The 20,159-nt window shown below is 47.6% G+C and overlaps 1 protein-coding gene across 1 annotated transcript in view; it reads left to right on the top strand.

The window, feature by feature from the left end:
- Positions 1-20,159, top strand: part of LOC309835699 (maestro heat-like repeat family member 5) — a gene marked incomplete at both ends in the record, with an annotated part of 46,972 nt that overhangs the window by 13,942 nt on the left and 12,871 nt on the right. Inside the window, 10 exon segments of the mRNA XM_082675310.1 lie at positions 261-442; positions 1,557-1,619; positions 1,622-1,669; positions 1,672-1,700; positions 2,877-3,144; positions 4,661-4,713; positions 8,947-8,982; positions 8,985-9,089; positions 9,708-9,830; positions 10,605-10,684. Of these exon segments, the coding sequence (XP_082531436.1) occupies positions 261-442; positions 1,557-1,619; positions 1,622-1,669; positions 1,672-1,700; positions 2,877-3,144; positions 4,661-4,713; positions 8,947-8,982; positions 8,985-9,089; positions 9,708-9,830; positions 10,605-10,684 (987 nt within the window).

Below are 20,159 nucleotides of genomic sequence, written 5' to 3' on the forward strand. Positions count from 1 at the left end.
GCCAGCCATGTCTGTCCCACCAACACTTGCTGGGAAACAAGGCCCCCCCAGGCCCACTCAACCGTGTCCCTTGGGCCTCCAGACCCCTGCCCTCCTCCCAGGATTCAGTCAGTCTATTAAACAGAAGGGTGGGTGCATAGAAAACTGTTGCCAAGCCTGATCCAGACCAAGGTGGCTCTCAGCATCTACTGCACCTGCATCCATGAACACACACAAGGGCACCCAGGCGCACACACCCAGGAGCCCCTTTTCCATTTCAGAATCTCCTCCCACATCTCTGAATCCACGAAGAACCAGTCTTACGTAAATGTGCCTCAGGATTCTGCCCCCAGGGACAGATGGATGCCCCCCACCACCATCCTGCTCTGCAAGTCACAGAGCAGCCAGGCCGCCCTGGTGCCCAAGGAACACAAGACATTCATGGAGGAAGCCTACAGCGCAGGTGACCACTGGCCCCGGGGCTCAGGCAGGGCAGTCAGGTTCCAGCAGACCCCCTCAGTCCCTCCACCCAAAGAAGTCCTGGGGACGAGGGCCAGAGGAAGTCCACTCTCTGGGACCTTGGGGTGGCAAGAGGTGTGGACATAGTGCAGCTTTCAGCAGAGCCTCCTGCCCATCCTCCTTGGCCTTTTCATGTCTCCTGAGGCACCGTCCAAAACGCCTTCTCCCACCCGCCACCCCCCACTCTCCATCAGCACCTTGCACACCTTAGAACCTCAGCTTACCCCGGCTCTCTCACTGGAACGCTTTTCCCCTCATTCAAAGGATGACTTGCCCTCATCCTTCTAGGCCAACTTAAAGTGCCTCCTCCTCTGAGAAGACAGTCCCGACTCTCCACCTGAGTCAGGATTTATCACCCCTCCCCCTCTGTGTGCCCAGGGCCTTTTATACAACTCCCCAGTAATAACTCCCTGAAGTCCACCAATACTGGGTAGGGCTCCCTTGGACTGGAGGCTCCTTCAGAACAGAGCTGGGCCTTGACTCCCCTTTAAGCCGCACACACAGCCCTATGACCACACAGTGAATGAACATCATTGAATGTTGGGTGACTGGATGGAGGATGAAAGAATGAAGGAATGAATAGATGGAGGGACAGAGGGATGGGTGGATGGATGGATAAATGGATGGATGGGTAGATGAAATTTTAAATGGATGAAGAGTGGGTAGATGGATGAATAGATGAATTTATGAGTGGATGGGTAGGTAGATGGATACGTTTATTAATGGATGGATTGATGGATAGGTGGGTGATAGATGAATGGGTAAATGGATGCATGAAAAGGAGGATGAATCAGTGAATGGATGGAAATACGCATGGGTGGACAAGGATGCATTCCCTGCTTGCTTTCTTGCTTCTCATCTTACCTTGAACCCTGGAAGGACTGACAGAACAGTCAGGAGGCCCAGGATTTCCCAGTGTGTTCAGTTCCCAGCCCTCCCTTTCAGATCACTGTTTCCCATTCCCAGCCCTACCCCTTCGCTGCCCACCCAGCCCTGTTAGCACAACGTGACATTCCTACAGCACACCGATCCTCACACTTTCTTGCCATCTGCTTTAACCATCTGCTTCAAGACGCTCCGGGACCTGAATAGTTCAGACCCCCTCCACCTGAAGTACGTCATCGAAAAATCAAGAACGTGGCTCACGGGGACCCCAATCTGGTTCTGGAAACCATCATGACTACTTTGTAGACAACCTGGATGTGGGAACTGCTCAGGCCACTCAGGGCAGGCGTGGGGAGCAGAGGAAAGGCCTGGACCCCAAAGGGGGATCAAACCTTGGTTCCTCCAGACAGCAGCGCCATGATTTGGGGCAAGTCAATCTCATGTGTCCAATGAGCCAAGGGGGAAGGGAGGAAAGTGGACGGACATGTGTGCACCATCCTCTGAACAGTCTCTCGATAAGATTATTATGATCCCCAGAGATGAGGAAACTGAGGCTTAGGGAAGGGAAATGATTTGCCTAAAGTCACAGGGGATGGATGGTTGGGTAGATGATTGGGGGAAAGCTCTGTCTGGCTTTTTAATGAATGAGTGAATAAAAGAATGAATGGAGGGGCTTCCCTGGTGGCTCAGTGGTTAAGAATCCGCCTGCCATGCAGGAGACACGGGTTCAAGCCCTGGTCCGGGAAGATCCCACATGCCGCAGAGCAACTAAGCCCGTGAGCCATGGCCGCTGAGCCTGCGCGTCCAGAGCCTGTGCTCTGCAACGGGAGAGGCCACAACAGTGAGAAGCCCGCGTACCACAAAAAAAAAAAAGAATCCACCTGCCAATGCAGGGGACACAGGTTTGAGCCCTGGTCCGGGAAGATATTGCCGTGGAGCAACTAAGCCCTTGCTCCACAAGTACTGAGCCTGCGCTCTAGAGCCCGCGAGCCACAACTACTGCGCCCACGTGGCACAACTACTGAAGCCCGCGTACCCTAGAGCCCGTGCTCCACAACAAGAGGAGTCACCGCAATGAGAAGCCCGCGCACCACAACGAAGAGTAGCCCCCGCTCACCTCAACTAGAGAAAGCCCACGCGCAGCAACAAACACCCAACGCAGACAAAAATAAATAAATAAAACAAATAAATAAATTTAAAAAAATTTATAAATGATATAACAATTTCATGGGATGATCAAACAGCATCACAGGGACCAGCATCACGTGGGGAGAGACCAGAGACCCCCTCACTTTCAGATGCCACCAAATGCAGGGCTAGGGTTTGCATAGACAGGGCAAGTGGGAACCGTAAGGCAGGCAGGAGGTACAGCACGAGCAAAGGCTCAGAAGCAAGAAGAATGATGACAGGTCTTGGACCAGTCAGCGGACCGGGGATGCTGACAGGCACGTGCAGCTCTGAGCCTGAGATTGGACCCGATCTTCACCTGCCAGCTATGCATGTCGGCCTTCCTCGGTCTCAGTTTTCTATCGAAAAACCGGGTGGATGGTAGCCGTCCTGCCCACCAAACCAGACCACTCTTCCTTTCTGCCCGCACCCGGGAGCTGGAGGAGGGCTACCGGGACGCGGCCAGCAACGTGCTGGTGACCACCTGCAGGCACTGCTGGCGGCTGGTGGCCCAGCACCTGGAGACCGAGGTCCTGTCGGGCGTCCTCCCGCACCGCAGCCTCCTCTACGTGATGGGCGTCCTGACCTCTAACGGTATGTCCCGTGCTCAGGGCCTGGGCTGGGCCACCCTCTGTCCCCAGGCCAGCAGGGGGAGGGGGAGGTCATGAGGAGAGAGCAGGAGGGGGCGTGCAGGGCTGCTGATCCGCGGGACACACACAGGCTGTGCAACAGTGAAGCATCCCCGTGCCAGAGGGCCATGGGCTATGGCCCGAGCACTCCCGCAGCCCATCTCCCCTCGGCCAGCCTGGGCCACTTCGGGACTCCCAGGGTAGGGCACCAGCGGCTAGCCGAGCTGCCCATCCCCACTAGCCCGTGCTCCCGCTGTCAGCATTTCGACAACAGGCCTGGACAGAATCGGGACGGAGCGAGGAAGCCCAGGAGGCAGGCCTGCCCTGCCACGTGGTCCTCTCCCCGGATCACTGGCAGGCGGGGAGGCCAAGCTCACAGAGGCTGTGCGACGGGCCTAGGTCACCCAGCCTCACGTCCTGGGCCTGTGGGGTCCAGGTCTCTGTGTTTCCTCAGCAGCCGCTGCCTCTGAGCCACTGGAAGGACCGCCTGGATAGTGGGGGTCTCTGAGAACCCCCAGAGAGGACTTACAGGGAAGGGTCTTGCCAGCATGAGGCTCAGCTAATGCAAGACAGCAAACACTGAGCGCCTGTCACGTGCCCGGCTCTGCCCTCAGGAGCTCACAGCCTCCCAGGCAGGCACGCGCCAGCTCTCATCTCTCGCTCATTCATCCGTTCACAAGCATGAGCTGAGCTCCCTTCTGCCCAGCGGGGGAGGTACCGGGCGGCCCTGGTGGCCACAAGGGAGGGCTTCCCGGAGGAGGCAGCCAAGTCTGAGCCATGCCTTGAGGGATGAGTAGGAGTTTGAGGAGGGAATGGTGTGAGTACACCTCAGGGCCTTGGGGAGGAGCTGGTCAGCAGCCTCGGCGAGGGGCTGAGGTCAGGGGGAGGAAAGGGGCGTGGCAGGCCCTGCTCTCTACAAGGAAGCCTGGCGGGGAGGCCTCAGAGGCCGTGCTTGGGAGTGTGGACTCTTAGCTCAGCTTTGCACCCCGTGCCTGGGGCTGGCAGGCTGGGTGGAGGTCCCTCTTTGCCTTGGGTGACCTCCGAAACCCCCAGGGCCATCCCTGAAGCAGCCGCTCCCCCTGAGGTTGGGTTTCCAAAGTTCCGTAAAAGCTTGCAGCCTCCCAGTGTGCCCCTCTCTGAGCCTTGTTTCCCCACCCTTGAGGGGACCCAAGTACATCCCAAGCAACCATGCCCAGAGGGAACCCTCCATTTACCATTGGTGAGCCTGAGGTCCAGAGAGGGAACGTGACCTACCTGAGGTCACACAGCAAGTGTGGCAGGGCCACAACTCCAGACCAGCTTTCTGGACCCTGAGCCCAATTCTGGCTCGCCATCCTCTGAGCTCACCTCCCCAATGGAGCCAGAATAGGCAGAGGCAGGACATCAGTCGTCTCCAAGGGATGGGGGAGATGGAGCCCAAGACCCGGTCCTGGCCATGGACATCAGGTCTGGCCTCCAGGGACCCGTCCTCCGCCCCACAGAGGAGATCTTCAAGGAGAGAGAGAAGGCTTGCTGGGAAGAGCAGCTGGCCCAAGTAGGGAGGGAGCTCTGCCACAAGCCCTTCTGCCGGGATGATGGGGGATGGGAGGCACCCGCTCAGCCCTGGGAGGAGGGAGGAGATCAGGGAGGGAGGGGAGGGAGGGGACAGAGGGGGAGGCAGGGCGAGGCTGTTACAGATGAGTAACAGGTTTGGAGGGGAGGGGACTTGACCATAGTCATGGGACTGGTCTCTGTGGAGTTGGGATTTGAACCTTGGTCTCTAGGCACCTGGCACAGGGTAAGTGTCCTTCCCACCCACCCTGGGGGCTGGATCTGTGACTGAGGGGCCCAGAGAGGATGCAGAGGCCAGATCTGAGACCAAGGGAGGAAAGAAGAGGTCGGCGTGGACTGAAGTTGCCACAGCCGAGGATGGTGTCGTGCTGGTCCATCTCCGGCCACACACCACGTGAAGGTTTTGTGTGGTCGGGAAAAGGGACATGGCGCCCTGGCAGACCTGGGTTTAAGTCCAGATTCAACCAATCACAGCTGCGTGTCGGATGACCTACTTTGCCTCTCCGTACCTTAGTTTCCTCGTCTGTCAAATGGGGGTAAAAGTACCAACCTCAAATGTTCGTTGTGAGATGACAGGAAATAATCCACGTAGTGTTTGGCACTGTGCCTGACAGACAGGAAGCCCTCACTCCCTACATTAGTTATTATTATCATATAGTAGCAGCAGAATAGTAGTAATTAAATGGCATTTAGTGGAAATAACACCAGCAGCAGCAGCAATACAAGTAATTAATAGAAAAATGAGACAGAAAATCACAAGGACACAGAAGACTTGAACAACGTAATTAACCAAATTGATCTAATTGACGTTCCTTTCAAATGTAAATAGAACATTCACCAAGATAGATCATTTGCTGGGCCATATATCAAGTTCCAATAAATTTAAAAGGACTGAAATCAAACAGAGTACATTCTCTGCCCAGAACATCAATTACAGAACGATAGCAAACATACATCTGGAAAAATTCCAAATATTTGGAAGTTAGACAACACTCTTTTAAATACTCCATAGGTCAAAGAAGAAATCACAAAGGAAATTAGAAAATACTTTGAACTGAATGATAAGTAAAACACAATATGAAATTTTGAAAATCTGTGGGGTTCAACAAAAAACAATGCTTAGAAGAAATTTATATTTTTAATGCCTATATTAGAAAAGAAAAAAGTGTATAAAATCTATTTCCTAAACCTCCATTTTAAGAAACTATCCCCGAAAGTGCAAATTAAGTCCAAAGTAAGTAGAGGGAAGAAAATAATAAAAAGTAGAGTAAAAATCAAAGAAATTTTTTAAACGGACAAGCAGTAGAGAGTGAATAAAACCAAAAGCAGGTTATTCAAAAAGATTGATACAATGATAAGCTCCTTGATAGGCTGATCAAGAAAATAAAAAATATTCAATAACAGCAAAGAAAGAATATTACTGCACATCCTTTAATATGGAATGGTAATAAAATATGATTCCAATAAATTAGGCAATTTCGATTGAATAGACTAACTCCTTAGAAAACACAAATTACCAAACTGACGCGAGAAGAAACAGAAAGTCTGAGAAGTCCTGTATTAAAGAAACTGGAGTCATATTTTATAAACCTTCCCACAAAGAAAACTCCAGGCCCAGATACTTTGCTGGTTAATTTTCTATCACAAGTTAAGGCAGAAGTAATACCAATTCTATCCAAATTCTCTCAGAAAATAGAGGAAGAAGAAACACTTCCAAAACGTTTTCATAAGACCAGCACAACTCTGACACCAAAGCCAGACAAAGACATTACAACAAAACTACAGACCAATATCCTTCATGAAGATGGACTCAAAAGTCTTTAACAAAATATTAGCAAAATAAATCCGGCAATATACAAAAAAGTCCACACGCGGTTCAGCAGCATGGAATTTCTCAGATCCCAGTCCTTTGGGGCTTTTAACGGAGGCTTTGTTAATAGACACGATTAATGAAATCACTGGCCACTGGTGATTAAAGTCAATCTCTAGCCCCTCTCCCCTCTCTGAAAGTTGAGGAGTGAATGAAAGTTCCAACCCTCTAACCATGACTGGATTCCCTGACAACTTGCCCCCATCCTGTGGTTACCTAAGGGCTTTCCAAAAGCGGAACCGGGCTTGTTATGAACAACAAAAGACACCTTTACTGCTCCAATCACTTAGGAAAGGGTTTTAGAAGTTCTGTGCCAGATGAAAATAGAGATGAAGACCAAATATATATTTTTATTATAAATCACAACATCACAAAGAGAAAGGCTCTCAACAAAGTAGGAATAGGAGGAAATTGACATCTATGAAAACCCTACAACTAACATACCTAGTCACAAATAAATGAACACCTTCCCGCTAAGATCAGAATAAGGCAAAGATGTCCACCCTCTCCACTTCTGGTCAACATTGCACTGAAGTCCTAACCAGCGCAGTAAGGTAAGAGGAACGGGAACTCAGACACAGATTGCAATGGAAAATGTAAAGCCAGCTTTCTTTGCAGACAACATAATTGCATACACAGAAAATCTCACAAAAGTTTGTTTTTTAATGCTAGAACTATTAATTACTAATAATTGAATTTAGCTAGATCTCAGGATACAAAATCAGCATGCAAATGTCAATTGAATTTCTATATACTAACAACAAACAATTGGAAAGTAAGGTTTAAAAACACAATGACACAGCCACATGAAAAACATAAAAGACTCAGATAAATTTAACAAAATATGTTCAAGATCTTTACCAACATTGCAAAGAGAAATTAAAGAAAACCTAAATAAATGGAGCTATATGATCATGGATAACAGGAGTCAATAATGTTTAGATGTCAGTTCTCCCAAAATTGATTTATAGATTCAGTGCAATGCCAATCAAAATCCCAACTAACTTTATTATAGAATTAAACATAATCTATAAGTTAAAAGTTTATATGGAAATTTCAAAGGACCTAGAATAGCCAAAACAATCTTGAAAAAGAACAAAGTTAGAAGAATTACACTACCTGATTTCAAGATTTCCTATATAGCTATAGTCCACAAGACAGTGAGAACTGACAGAGATTAAACAAATAAATCGATGGAACAGAATAGAAACTCCAATATAAAACCACACTCATATGGTCGATTAATTTCTTTTACAATGGTACCAAAGCAATTCAATGGGGAGTCTTTTGAACAAGTGGTTCTACAACAATTGCGTATCTAGGGGGAAAAAAGAACTTAACGAAAACACTTCTAGAAGAAAACACAGGAGACAATCTCGCCAACCTTGGGGTAGGTAAATATTTCTTAGGACCCAGAAAGCACTTATCATAAAAAGAAAAAAAAATAGATTAATTAGATTTCATCTAAATTAAAGCTTCTGCTCATCAAACAATACTATGAGGAAAGTGAAAAAAGGGAAACCACAGACATGGAGAAAATATTCACAAGACATATATCTGACAAGGGACTGTATTCAGAATAAATGAAGAACTCTTACAAAATCAGGGAGAAAAAGACAAACAGACCAATTGCAAAAGTGAATCAAAGATTTAAATAGGTATGTCACAAAGGAAGGCATATGAATGACCAAAAGCCAAAGGAACAACAGTCAATATCTTGAATCCTCAGTGAAATGTCAATTAAAACCCGGGGAGCTGCCACTACCCACCCAGGACAGAGCTCAAAGGAAAGAGAAAGACTCGACCAGATGCTGGCGGGGAAACTCACACTGCTGGTGGGATGGTGAAACCTCCTTGGAAAATCGACATTGTCTTATACAGTTATGACTCACCAGTTCCACTTTTAGGTATTAACCCCAGAGGCATGAAACATTCATACACAAAATTACACATACAGGCATGTTCCCGGCAGCCTTACTCATAAGAGCCTCAAACTGGAAACAACCTGTACTAGGCAGACTCATTCCCTCCCAAAGATCCACCTGAGGAAACTAGAGAAAGAAGAGCGAGTTAAACCGAAACCAAGAGTGAGTTAAACTGAACTGGGAGATTGGGATTGACATATATACACATATGTATGAAATAGCTAACTAATAAGCACCTGCTGTATAAAAAATAAATTAATTAAATTAAATTTTTAAAAAAACTGAAACCAAGCAGCAGAAATGAAATAATAAAATTCAGAGCAGAAATAGAGAAGTGAACTTGAGAATGCATGCAAACATGTGGACGAGGACTTCCCTGGCGGCACAGTGGTTAAGAATCTGCCTGCTGTTCTGTGCCCAGAACTCGGAGGACATGCGGTGGAGGTGGGCGAGCATCACCTCCTGGCCTGTGGCCAGAGGGCGGACAAGGCCAAGACCCGCATCCTCCCGTGGGTGGACAACGTCTTGTCACGGATGGTTTTCTTCTTCCACTACAACCCCTGGGTGTGACCCCCCGCAGCCCCTGGAGCCCGCCAGAACCGGGGTCTGAGAATTCCAGAACTTCCAGGGCCTTGAAGCCCACCTCCCCACTCCCCCACCACCCTGGGCTCCTACTCCATCGTTCCCACCTAAGGCTTCATGGGCTTCCGTGAGGACTCCCTCCCTCCACCGCCCCCCTTAAAGAAAACCCTGGGCTCTCACTCGGGGGAATTGGAAGTCCGGGTGACTGCCCGTCACAGCCTGTGATGACGGTCCCCTGACTCTACACCCCGCACCAGGGGCTTCCACCCTGGTAACTGAGGGGCTATGCAGCCTGTGAGACCACCGCACACTTGAGGCCTTTGGGCCTGGGGTGGCCACACAGCACGAGAAGCTGAACACTGAGCTTCCTACAGGCACCTCCTGATGCTTAAGCCTCATCGACGTATTCGCATTGCTAAACAAAATCACCGGTTCCCGCGTCAAAAAAACACCCAGCTACGTGGCCCCAGAGCTGGAGGCCTCTGCTGAGCCCCCTTGAGCGGAGGCCCCGCTGCCACATGTGACTGCGGCTCTCCTGCCCCTCTGGTGTTCCCACTCCCTGACCCCGCCCCCTTGCCCCACCACCTGAGCCCTTGCCAGGACGAAACCCTGAAGCAGAGCTTCCTCATGGCCATCCTCATGCTGGTGGGGGCTGTCAGCCGCAACGAGGGCGCCCAAAGCTACACGCTCTCCCAGGTCTCTGAGCTCTTCGAGTGTCTGATGGTGAGTGCAAGGTCCTGGGGCAGAGGAAGGGCTTCCCGGGACAGAGGGGGCACCTCCCTCAGAGCAGCAACATTCATGAGAGGCACCCACTGGAAAAGGTTGGGCCGATTGGATTTCTAGAGCGTGTACAAGCCCCTTACAGGCTTTCACACCTGGAAGCACATCCATGGCCCCCACATGACTTGGTTCCTACAGGGACCCTGAGCTGGCCAGTTACATCCGCTGCACAGCTGATGTGGCTGAGACCCAGAAAGGCCAGCACCGTCCATTCTGCTAATACTGACCTAGCTCACACCACTAGTTACTAGAGATTCTGGCCTCACAGAACCCCTGGGGTAGTGGAGGAAACACACAGTGATGGACGATTATATAGTGATAATAAAAATAATAACGGCTCTCATTTACTGAGCCCCTGCTGGGACTCAGACACTCTGCTTCTCATTCCTAGCTTCACGTGTAACACAAGGGCAACAACATCATGTTTTCTGTGAATAAAAGAAGCTCAGAGCAGTTTGGAGACTTGCCCAAGGTCATGCAACTCGTATGGGGGTAGCCAGGATTCAGACATGACTTGTCTATTCTGAAGTCTATGCTCTAGTTGTCTAAGCGGGGGCCAGGCCACAGAGACCCGCCTGGGTAGGCGAGGGTCTAGAGCATAATCCTGTGGGTTACAGTGGTGCGGGGCACCAAGGTCTTTAGGCAGGGTTGAGACTTGGTGGCGGAAGTGACATAGGCCCAGGTGTGAGTGACTCAGCCTTCACCTGGGATATCCAGCTTCTGATGGAGAAGGAGCCCCAGGACACGCTGTGCGCGTCGACTCGCCACCAGGCCATCCACATCACCTCTAGCCTCTGGTAGGCTCCCCAACCCCACACGGGACCTTGCTCAGCATCAAACAGCACCTCACAGCTCAGGCTTGGTACCAGCAGGCCAGTGAGCGGGGAGAGATCAGACAGCAACACCCTACTGGGCAGGGCTAGGGACCTGAGCCAGTGCAGGCCACAGGAGGTGGGAGGTGGGCAGCTTATGGAGGCCAGAGCCACTGGGGCACAGCCACTCCCCAGAGTGAGCGGACCCACCCAGACACGCAAGGTCAGAGCAGTCATTCATGGTGAGACCCCAGATTCTATGGGCACTTGAAAAGGTGTTTTTTCCTGTTATCAGGTGTAGGACGTGCTATGTACCTGTAAGGTTTACTTTACTGATTGTGGTGTTTAGGTCTTCTGCCTCCTCGCTTAATTTGTGTCCATCTGATCCGCCTTGTCCTGAGAATGGTGTGTTAAAGTCTCCTATTGTTAATGTGTTTCTATCTATGTATCCTTCCATCTCCTGTAGTTTTTACTTCAAAAGGTTTTTACTTCATAAGGTTCATAATGTTATTTGGTGCCCATATTCATAAGTGTTATATCTTCTTTATGAATTGTGACTTTCAGCGTTAAAAAGTGCCCTGCCTTGTCACAGTTAATGCTTTGAGGGCTTGAATTTTCTTAGCAGCATCACTGCCTCTGCTCTCCTATTTTTTCCCGTTTGCCCAGTATGGATTTGCCCATGCTTTTATTTTAACCTTTCAGAATCCATTTGCTTTAGGTATCATCCTATATATAGCACAAAGTTTGGTCTTGATCTGTAATCCAAATTGAAACTCTTTTTATTTTAATAGGTGAGTTAAGTCCATTCACATTTATTGACATGACGGCTATGCTGAATCTCAACTCTGTCATCATATTTTGTAATTGCACGTGTTTTATTTGCTGTTTTTTTTTTCTATGAGATGTGTATTCTTTGAGCTTTAGTAGTCTTTTTAATTTAGGAAGGGTTGTATTTTTGTTCTAGTTGCTATGTTTGTACTCCTAACCTATTTTAATGCCCTTAGTCCCTTGTTTTCTTATTTAACCTTTTAATATCTGGTTTACCCATTTTTATTGATATCCTTAAACTCCCATCCACTGCCCATATAACAACCAGTGAGATTATTCGTCCCTTCTCCTTCTGTTTTCATTTGCACACTTCAAAATTCGCAGTGTAGTCATCCACCTTCCTCCTTCCATTTGTTTTGAGTGAGTACACACACTCACCCTAGGTCCCTTTGCCAACGATTTCTAGTCATCTCTTAGCTTGACAAAGCTCGTCCTCTGAGATTCCTCAAGAAGGTTCATGGATTCAGAACACCCTAGGTTCTTTTATGAAGGGCAGCTAGGCTGGATATAAAGTCCTTGGTTCACACTTTCTTTTATTAAGTTTTTTTATTGTTTGTCTTTTGTTTTGTTTTTGGCCATGCCATGCTCCGTGTGGGATCCTACTTCCCAGACCAGGGATTAAACCCGCGTCCCCTGCATTGGGAGCACAGAGTGTTAACCACTGGACTGCCAGGGAAGTCTCTAAGTATTTTTTTAATGCTGCTCAATTGTTGCCTTGCTTTGTTTTTGAAAAGTCTGATGAAAAAAAAAAATTTTTTTTTTTTGCCTTTGTAAGTTATTTGATCTTTTTGTCTGGAGACCTTGGAACTTTTATCTTTATCTTTGAAATATAACAATTTTACTAAGAAATGTCTCAGAATTGATCATTCTGTGTTAATTTTCCCAGGTACCCGGTGAGTCTTTTGAATATGTAGATTTAAGTCTTTTGTTGTTATTGTTTCTGGAAAGTTCTCTAGGTTGTAATTTTTTTCTTCCAGTTTTATTGAGACATAATTGGACACACAACACTGGATAAGTCTAAGGTGTACAGCATAATGATTTGACTTACATAGATCATGAAATGATGACCACAGTAAGTTCAGTGAGCATTCACCATGGCATTAGATACAAAAGAAAAGAAAAAGAAATTTTTTTCCTTGTGATGAGAACTCAGGATTCACTCTCTTAACAAGTTTCATATATAACACGCAGCAGTGTTCATTCTATTAATCATGGTGTACATTACATCCCTAGTACTTCTTTATCTTATGACTGAAAGTTTATACCTTTTGACCACCTCCATCTAATTCCCCCTCCCCCAACCCCTACCTCTGGTAGCCACAAATCTGGTCTCTCTTTCTATGAGTTTGTTTGTTTTGAAGTATAATTGACCTGCAACACTGTGTTAGTTCCTGGTACACAACATAATGATTCTATATTTCTATACATTTCAAAATGATCACCATGATAAGTCTAGTTACCATCTGTCGCCACACAAAAATATTACATTATTATTGACTATATTCCCAACACTGTATGTTTCATCCCTGTGATTTATTTATCTTGTAACTGGACGTTTGTATCTCTTTATCTCCCTCACCTATTTCTCTCTTGGTTATAGTTTTAAATAGTAGTTCTGTTCCATTGTTGTTTTTCTTCTTCAGAGACTCCAGTAATTCAAATGCTAGTCTTTCCTTGCCTGTCTTCCATTTCTCCTACTTTCTCTGTGACCCTTTTTACTTCTCTTAAATTCATCTTTATTCTCTTGGTGGTCTTTCTACTTTTCCTCAATGCCCCTTTCTAATTTTCATTTGAGTCTTCTCTCTCTTGAGCACCTTGAATTCTTTTTTTCACTTCTGAATTCAATCAACTCTCTTTTCCTTTCTTATTAGAGGCTTTTTTTTTTGGTCCTTTTTGAATTTATAATTCAAGGTGGTTTTTCACATCTTTAAAGGCTTGCTTGAGTATATTGGCCTGCATGTGGGGTGTTGTCTTACACTTTTATCTGAATCATGGTTGTTTTTCAGGGGAGGAATTTTCTCATTGGATGTGTGCCTTTTTTTGTGGTACGCGGCCCTCTCACTGTTGTGGCCTCTCCCGTTGTGGAGCACAGGCTCCAGACGCGCAGGCTCAGCGGCCATGGCTCACGGGCCCAGCAGCTCCATGGCATGTGGGATCTTCCCAGACTGGGGCATGAACCCGTGTCCACTGCATCGGCAGGCGGACTCTCAACCACTGAGCCATCAGGGAAGCCCTGGATGTGTGCTTTTGTTTTCCAGGGGTTTTTGCAGTAACTCTATGGGTCTATTAATTTTTCTCCTGTTTATATGCAACACTTAGACTGTTTTGTAGAATTTCAAGTTCAATGGCACCCTCTTCTGTCAGTATACCAAAGTCCAGGTAACTTAGCAGATTTTTAGTTTTGGTGGTAGGTGAAAGGATTATGTATCCTCCAGTATGGGGTGTCCTTTTTCTCTTGTAGGACCTTAAATTTTTCCTTTTTGTGCCATTACCTTTCACCAACCAATTTCAAAGGGTACTTCTTTCTTTTTTGCCCTTTTTTTCTCCCCAAAGCTGTGTGTGTTGAATGCCGCCCTTCAAATGAACATTCTTTTCAGTCCCTTTCTTGTGGTCAGTGCTCTGGTTTAGCTGGTGTCTTTCTTCTTTATTGTTTCATATTTTCAGACTTAAGATGGACTTTGTCTTCCTGAAGGTGATTTAGATCAATTCTGAGCCCTGTTGCCAGGTCCTGTCTCCTCCCCTCTCCATAGTTTCTCTCATCCTCCTTTTATCTGCCACAGAGCCTCATGGTGGAACAGGGGTGGGGTGGGAGTGTGAGAGACTGCAGGCCGGGGCTGGCAGAGCTCTCTTCTGCTTGTACTGTATTGAAGTCTGGGTGTTCTCTGAGGTCACATTGTGTGGTTTAATTTTCTCTTCTTCCTGCTGTGTTGTTTTTCAAGGAAATTTTGAGAGGTGGGGGGGGGGGGGGACCCAGGCAGCCACCGTTGTCCTCAGCTGCCCAGGTCTATAGTTCAGTTTTATCTGTATTGGAATTTATACCTTATTTCCTCAGTTCTAAGAAGCACATTTTTCACACATCAAGTGGGAGCACATTTTATATTGATGGTGCCTCACACCTGGAATGATGTAGGGTTCTCAGTCCCCTGGGGGCACTCTCATCCTGAGACCGTTTCAAGTTTAAAAGTCTCTGCTGGAGGGTGTTTGGTGGGGGGCACAAGGGTGGTGCGATTCAGACCCCAAAGTGGGTTTTGTGGTTTGTATTCTCAGGAGCGCCATCCTCCTCCCCCACAGTGTGCTCAGTGACACCGGTTTTCTCGCTGTTCTTTCTGCAAGCCAGGGGTTTTATTTCCTTTTGTTTTGCTTTATCACACTTACACTGTACACACAGCCCTTGGGGTCCAACCTTTTTGGTGGGGCCCCTATTAGACTCCCATCTTGGATACCTTTTCCTTCTTAGTAGTGCGTGAAATAATGGTGGCGTGTCCTAAAATATAAACAGAATTGTGCGATATGAGCCCTTCCAGTATTCCTTCATTATCTGGCTTTTTCCCTCAACATCTTGTGCTTAAGCCTCCTCCCGATATGCTCCATATAGCTGGAGTTCATTCATTTGGGTGGCTGTGTAGGATCCCGTCCTATGAACACCAGGTACCCTTCTTACTATGGATGGACATTTGGGTTTAGGTCTGTGGTTCACGCTGCTGTGAATTTGGTCATACATGTGCTCTGAGGCACATCTGCATTCAATTTCCATAGTGTAGGCGTGGCGCCAACACTAACATACGATGCAAAATGTTTCTAAAGTGCTTAAACCATCTCTCATTCCCACAGTATTTTTTGAAGAGTTCCTGTTGCTCTACCTCTTCACGAACACTTAACATCAACTTTCTAGTCAACCATCAAAATTTTAGCCAATCTTGTGGGTAGTATTAATCATATTTCCATGTTAATTTTCACTTTGCTGATTAAATAAGGAGGTTGTACATCTTTCCATGCCCTTTTTGGCCATTGGAACGGCGTCTTTGGTGATGCCTGTTCAGGTATCCTGCACATTTTTCTGTTGGGTCGTCCCTCTTTTTCTTATCGATTTCTAGGAATTCTTTATGTACAGTAATCTGGATACAAGGTCTCAGCTGATTCTATGTTAAATATCTTCTTCCACTTTGCAGCTTTCCTTTCGCTCCCTTACTAGGTCCTTTGATGAAAAGGAGTTCCAAGTTCCATCATTCATTCTCAGACATTACCTTATGAAAATCCTAGAGTTTGCCTATCTCATTCAGCCCTCCAACCACCCACATCATGGAGGTGCTAATTGGGCTCCAGTTTCTTCTAAACGTCCAGCATCCTTTCTCGAGTTCCCCACCCTGTTCCTGCAGCTCTGGGTGCTTGCTCCCTGCAGTCAAGTGTTGTGTGCTGAGGGACTTCCCTGGTGGCGCAGTGGTTAAGAAGTCGCCTGCCAATGCAGGAGACATGGGTTCGAGCCCTGGTCCAGGAAGATCCCACATGCTGCAGAGCAACTAAGCCCACATGCCACAACTACTGAGCCCACGAGCCACAACTAGAGAAAGCCCGCACGCAGCAACAAAGACCCAATGCAACCAGAGATAAATATAAAATGATAAATACATTTTTTTTAAAAAAAGAGCTGTGTGCTAGGGAGCTGCCTTTGGGCTCTCCCTGCTCGGCACTGCTCTGCTTGTCTGTGCTTAGGCCAACACCCAAGGTTCTCATTCCTACAACTTTATATTAATTCACCTCCCCTGATCCAGAAAGGCCTCCCCCTCCTCCTTCCGCAAGACTGTCTTGGCCATTCTTGGCCCTTTGCATTTCTACATAACTTTTAGAATCATTGCCCAGCTTCCTCGTTTTCTCTTTTTCCTCTTTCACCCTTGGGCAACTGCTTTTACTGCCCTGGCCCTCAAAGCTGGACTAGGAATAATCCTGGCTTTGTCACACTCGTCCATCACGGCTCTATGCATGGCCTGCTTTAATTTAGTTCTTTACTTAGAGCAAGGATTCTCCTCAGTAATTGAATGCACACTTGTGAAGCTGTCACCCGTACAAAAGCCAGGGCCCTAGTTATGAACTACATCTAAGGACAGGGCTGCCCACCGTCACTGCTTCCATCCCCCCGGCTCAGCCACTCTCATTTTTTTGCTTTCTTTTTATATAGTGAGATTGCATCTAAACATATTCTTAAAAACATTTTATTTGTAGTTTCAATAATTTTATATAAAGAGTATCATGCTGCCTGTAGTCTTTGGAGAACTTTTTCCACCACCCTGATATTAATGTAGATTTTTCCATCTTGATTGTCTATTCTAATCTAAATCTAGTAACACCCGTTTTCCTTCCTTTAGTATTGCATTGTATGTCTCTTTCCATTTTTTTAAATAGACTTTTCTTTTTTTGGAGCTGTTTTAGGTTTGCAGAAAAATTGAGCAGAAAGTGCAAAGTTCCACGTACTTCCCTCCCCTGCCAGGCTCCTTTCTTGGTAACATCTTGCCTTAGTGTGGTATGTTTGCTACAATTGATGAGCCAATATTGATATATTATTATTAACTAAAGTCTATAGTTTACATTACAGTTTGCTCTTGGGGGTGTACATGCTAGGGATTTGGACACATGTACAGTGAGTGACAAGCATTCACTATTACAGCATCATACAGGTTAGTTTCACTGCCCCCCAACCCCCTGTGTGCTGCCTATTCATCCCTCCCTCCCACTAAACCCCTGGCAACCACTGATCTTTTGACTGTCTACATGGTTTTCCCTTTTTCAGAATGTCACAGAGCTGGAATCATACCATACGTAGCCTTTTCAGGTTGGCTTCTGTCACTTTCTGACATGCTTTCAGGTTCCTCTGTGTCTTCATGGCAACCACTCTCACTCCTAGGAACTCTTTCTCTGTCTTATTTCTTTTTTGGGGGGAGGGGTGGTGGGGTGAAATGATCACCACAGTAAGTTTAGTTAACCATCATCATCATTCGTAGTTACAGATATTTTGTCCTTGTGGTGAGCTATTCTCTTAGCAAGTTGCAAATACACGATACAGCGTTAACAGCTACGGTCGCGGTGCGTACGTGGCGTCCCCGGGACTTAACTTATTTTATACCTGGAAGTCTGTGCCTTTTGGCCCTCTTCACCATTTCGCTTACCTCTGCCTGCTCACCTCTAGCAACCACCAGCATGTTCTCCGTAGATATGAGCTGAGTCTTTGTTTGTTTGCTTTGGGTTTTGTTTTCATTTTGGATTCCACATGTAAGCACGATCATGTGGTATTTATCTTCCTCTGTCTGACCTATTCCACTAAACCTAATGCCCTCAAGGTCCATCGATGTTGTCTCAAATGGCAGGATTTCCTTCTTTCTTATGGCTGGATAATATTTCATTATATATATATGCTACGTCTTCTTTATGCATTCATGTGCTGATGGGCAATGAGGTTGTTTCCATATCTTGGCAATTGTAAATAATGTTGCTATGAATGTGGGGGTGCATATATCTCCTCAAGTTAGTGTTTTCGCATTTTTCAGATAAATTCCCAGAAGAGGGATTGCTGGATCACGTGGTGGTTCACTTTTTAGTATTTTGATGAATCTTCATACCGTTCTCCATACTGGCTGCACCAATTTACATTCCCGCCAACAGTGTACAAGGGTTCCCTTTTCTCCACATCCTTCTCAACACTTGTTAGTTCTTGTCGTTTTGACAATAGGTGTGAGATGATGCCTCATTGTGGTTTTGACTTGCATTTTCCTCATGGTGAGTGATGTTGAGCATCTTTTCACGTACCTGTGTGTCTTCCTCAGAAAAATGTCTATTCAGATCCTCTGCCCATTTCTTAATCGGATTGTGTGGGGAGTTTTTGTTTGTTTGTTTTTGCTATTGAGTTGTGTGTGCTTCAAGTATTTTGAATATTAACCCGTTTTCATAAATATGATGTGCAAATCTTCTCTCCCATTCACTTGGTCGCCTTTTCATTTTGTAGATGGTTTCCTTTGCTGTGCAGAAGCGTTTTAGTTTGATGTTGTCTCGCTTTGTTGATTTTTGCTTTTGCTGCCTTTGCTTTCGGCGTCAGATCCAAAAGAATGATTGCCAAGACTGACGTCAAGGAGCTACCGCCTAGGTTTTCTTCTAGGAGTTTTATGGTTTCAGGTCTTATATTCAAGTCTTTAATCCATTTCGAGTTAATTTTTGTGTGTGCTGTAAGATAGAGGTCCAGTTGCATTCTTTCGTACGTGGCTGCCCAGTTTTCCCAGCACCATTTGTTGAAGAGACTGTCCTTTCCCCATTGCATGTTCTTGGCTCCTTTGTTGTAAATCAATTGACCAGGTCTGCGTGGGCTTATTCCTGGGCTGGGAACACTTTCCTGACTTGGCTCCCGGAGCCCACCCTCACCTGGCTCCTCCCCCACAAGCCCAGCCGCTCCTGCACAGCCTCCTGGCTGCTTCCTCCTGTGCCCCTGGCTTCTTAACGCAGGGGCCACAGGGCTGAGCCTCAGGCCCCATCTTCACTTACACTCCCTGCCCTGGTGGCCACTTCCAGCCCCCTGGTTTAAATATCACCTAAGCCCAGGCGCCTCCCGAATGTTCGCCCTGGCCGGATGCACGGGGATGTCTAATGGGCGTCCACTTGCCACGTCCAGGCCACCCCCTGACCCTGCCCTGCACCTGTTCGTCTTGCCAGCTCCTGTGTCAGACGTGGCGATTCATCCTCCAGCTTCAGGCCAAAGCTCTCAGTGTCGCCTTGGCTCTCTTCTCCACCCCTCAGCCCATCCCCTGGGAAGTCCTGCGGTCCACCTGCCTCCATCTCCCCCAGCCGCCGACACCACCACCCTAGTTAGGACATAACGAGCTCTCACTGCGCGTCCTGGCCCGTTTCCAGCCCCTCCGTCCCAGCAGCCAGAGTGGCCCTTTAAAACTAGGTCGGATCACGTCTCTTCTCCACTCCAAACATTCCAGTGGTCCCCATGTCAAAACCTTTACGGCACCCAACAAGTCGTGACGCTGCCCCACGACCTCACTGTCCTCGTGCCCTCCGCTGCTCAGGCCACGCCGCCCACACTGGCCCTGAACACACCACGCAGGCCACCATCTCAGAGCTGCAGCCTCTCCCATTGCTCTCAGGTCTCCGCAGGCACCCCCCTTCTTAGCGGAGGCCTCCCGACTGCCCTGCTTACAGTCGAGGACACCCAGATACATCCTCCTGCCGTTCCCCCTCCTGCCGTGCCCCCTCCCGCCCTGCTTTACGCACGTGGGGTAGTGTCTCACGCACCATTGTTTGCTGCCCAAGTCAAACCCTAGGGGGGTCACGCCCAGGATTCTTACTGGTTCTGTCTCTGCCCAGTACCCTGGGACGTTGCCTGACCGTGACGGTGCCCAGTACAGAGGTGCCAACTGAGTGACAGACACCCACAGGGAGTAGAATAGAAGCCTTGGCCCTCTGTGCACCCTCGCTCCTGGGGAGCCGTCTCACCTAAGCCCCTCGAGGCAGCTTTGCCCTCGAGAGGTGAAGTGACTTGGCCAAGGTCACCCAGCCAGCACGGGGCAGAGCAGGGATTTGAGTCCAGGCCCTTCTCACTGCAAAGATGCCACTTCTAGGTGGGTGGTGACCTCACTCTGGAATCTCC

The sequence above is a fragment of the Grampus griseus genome (genome assembly GCF_964374135.1).
Source record: "Grampus griseus genome assembly, chromosome: 17".
Taxonomy (NCBI): Eukaryota; Metazoa; Chordata; class Mammalia; order Artiodactyla; family Delphinidae; genus Grampus; species Grampus griseus.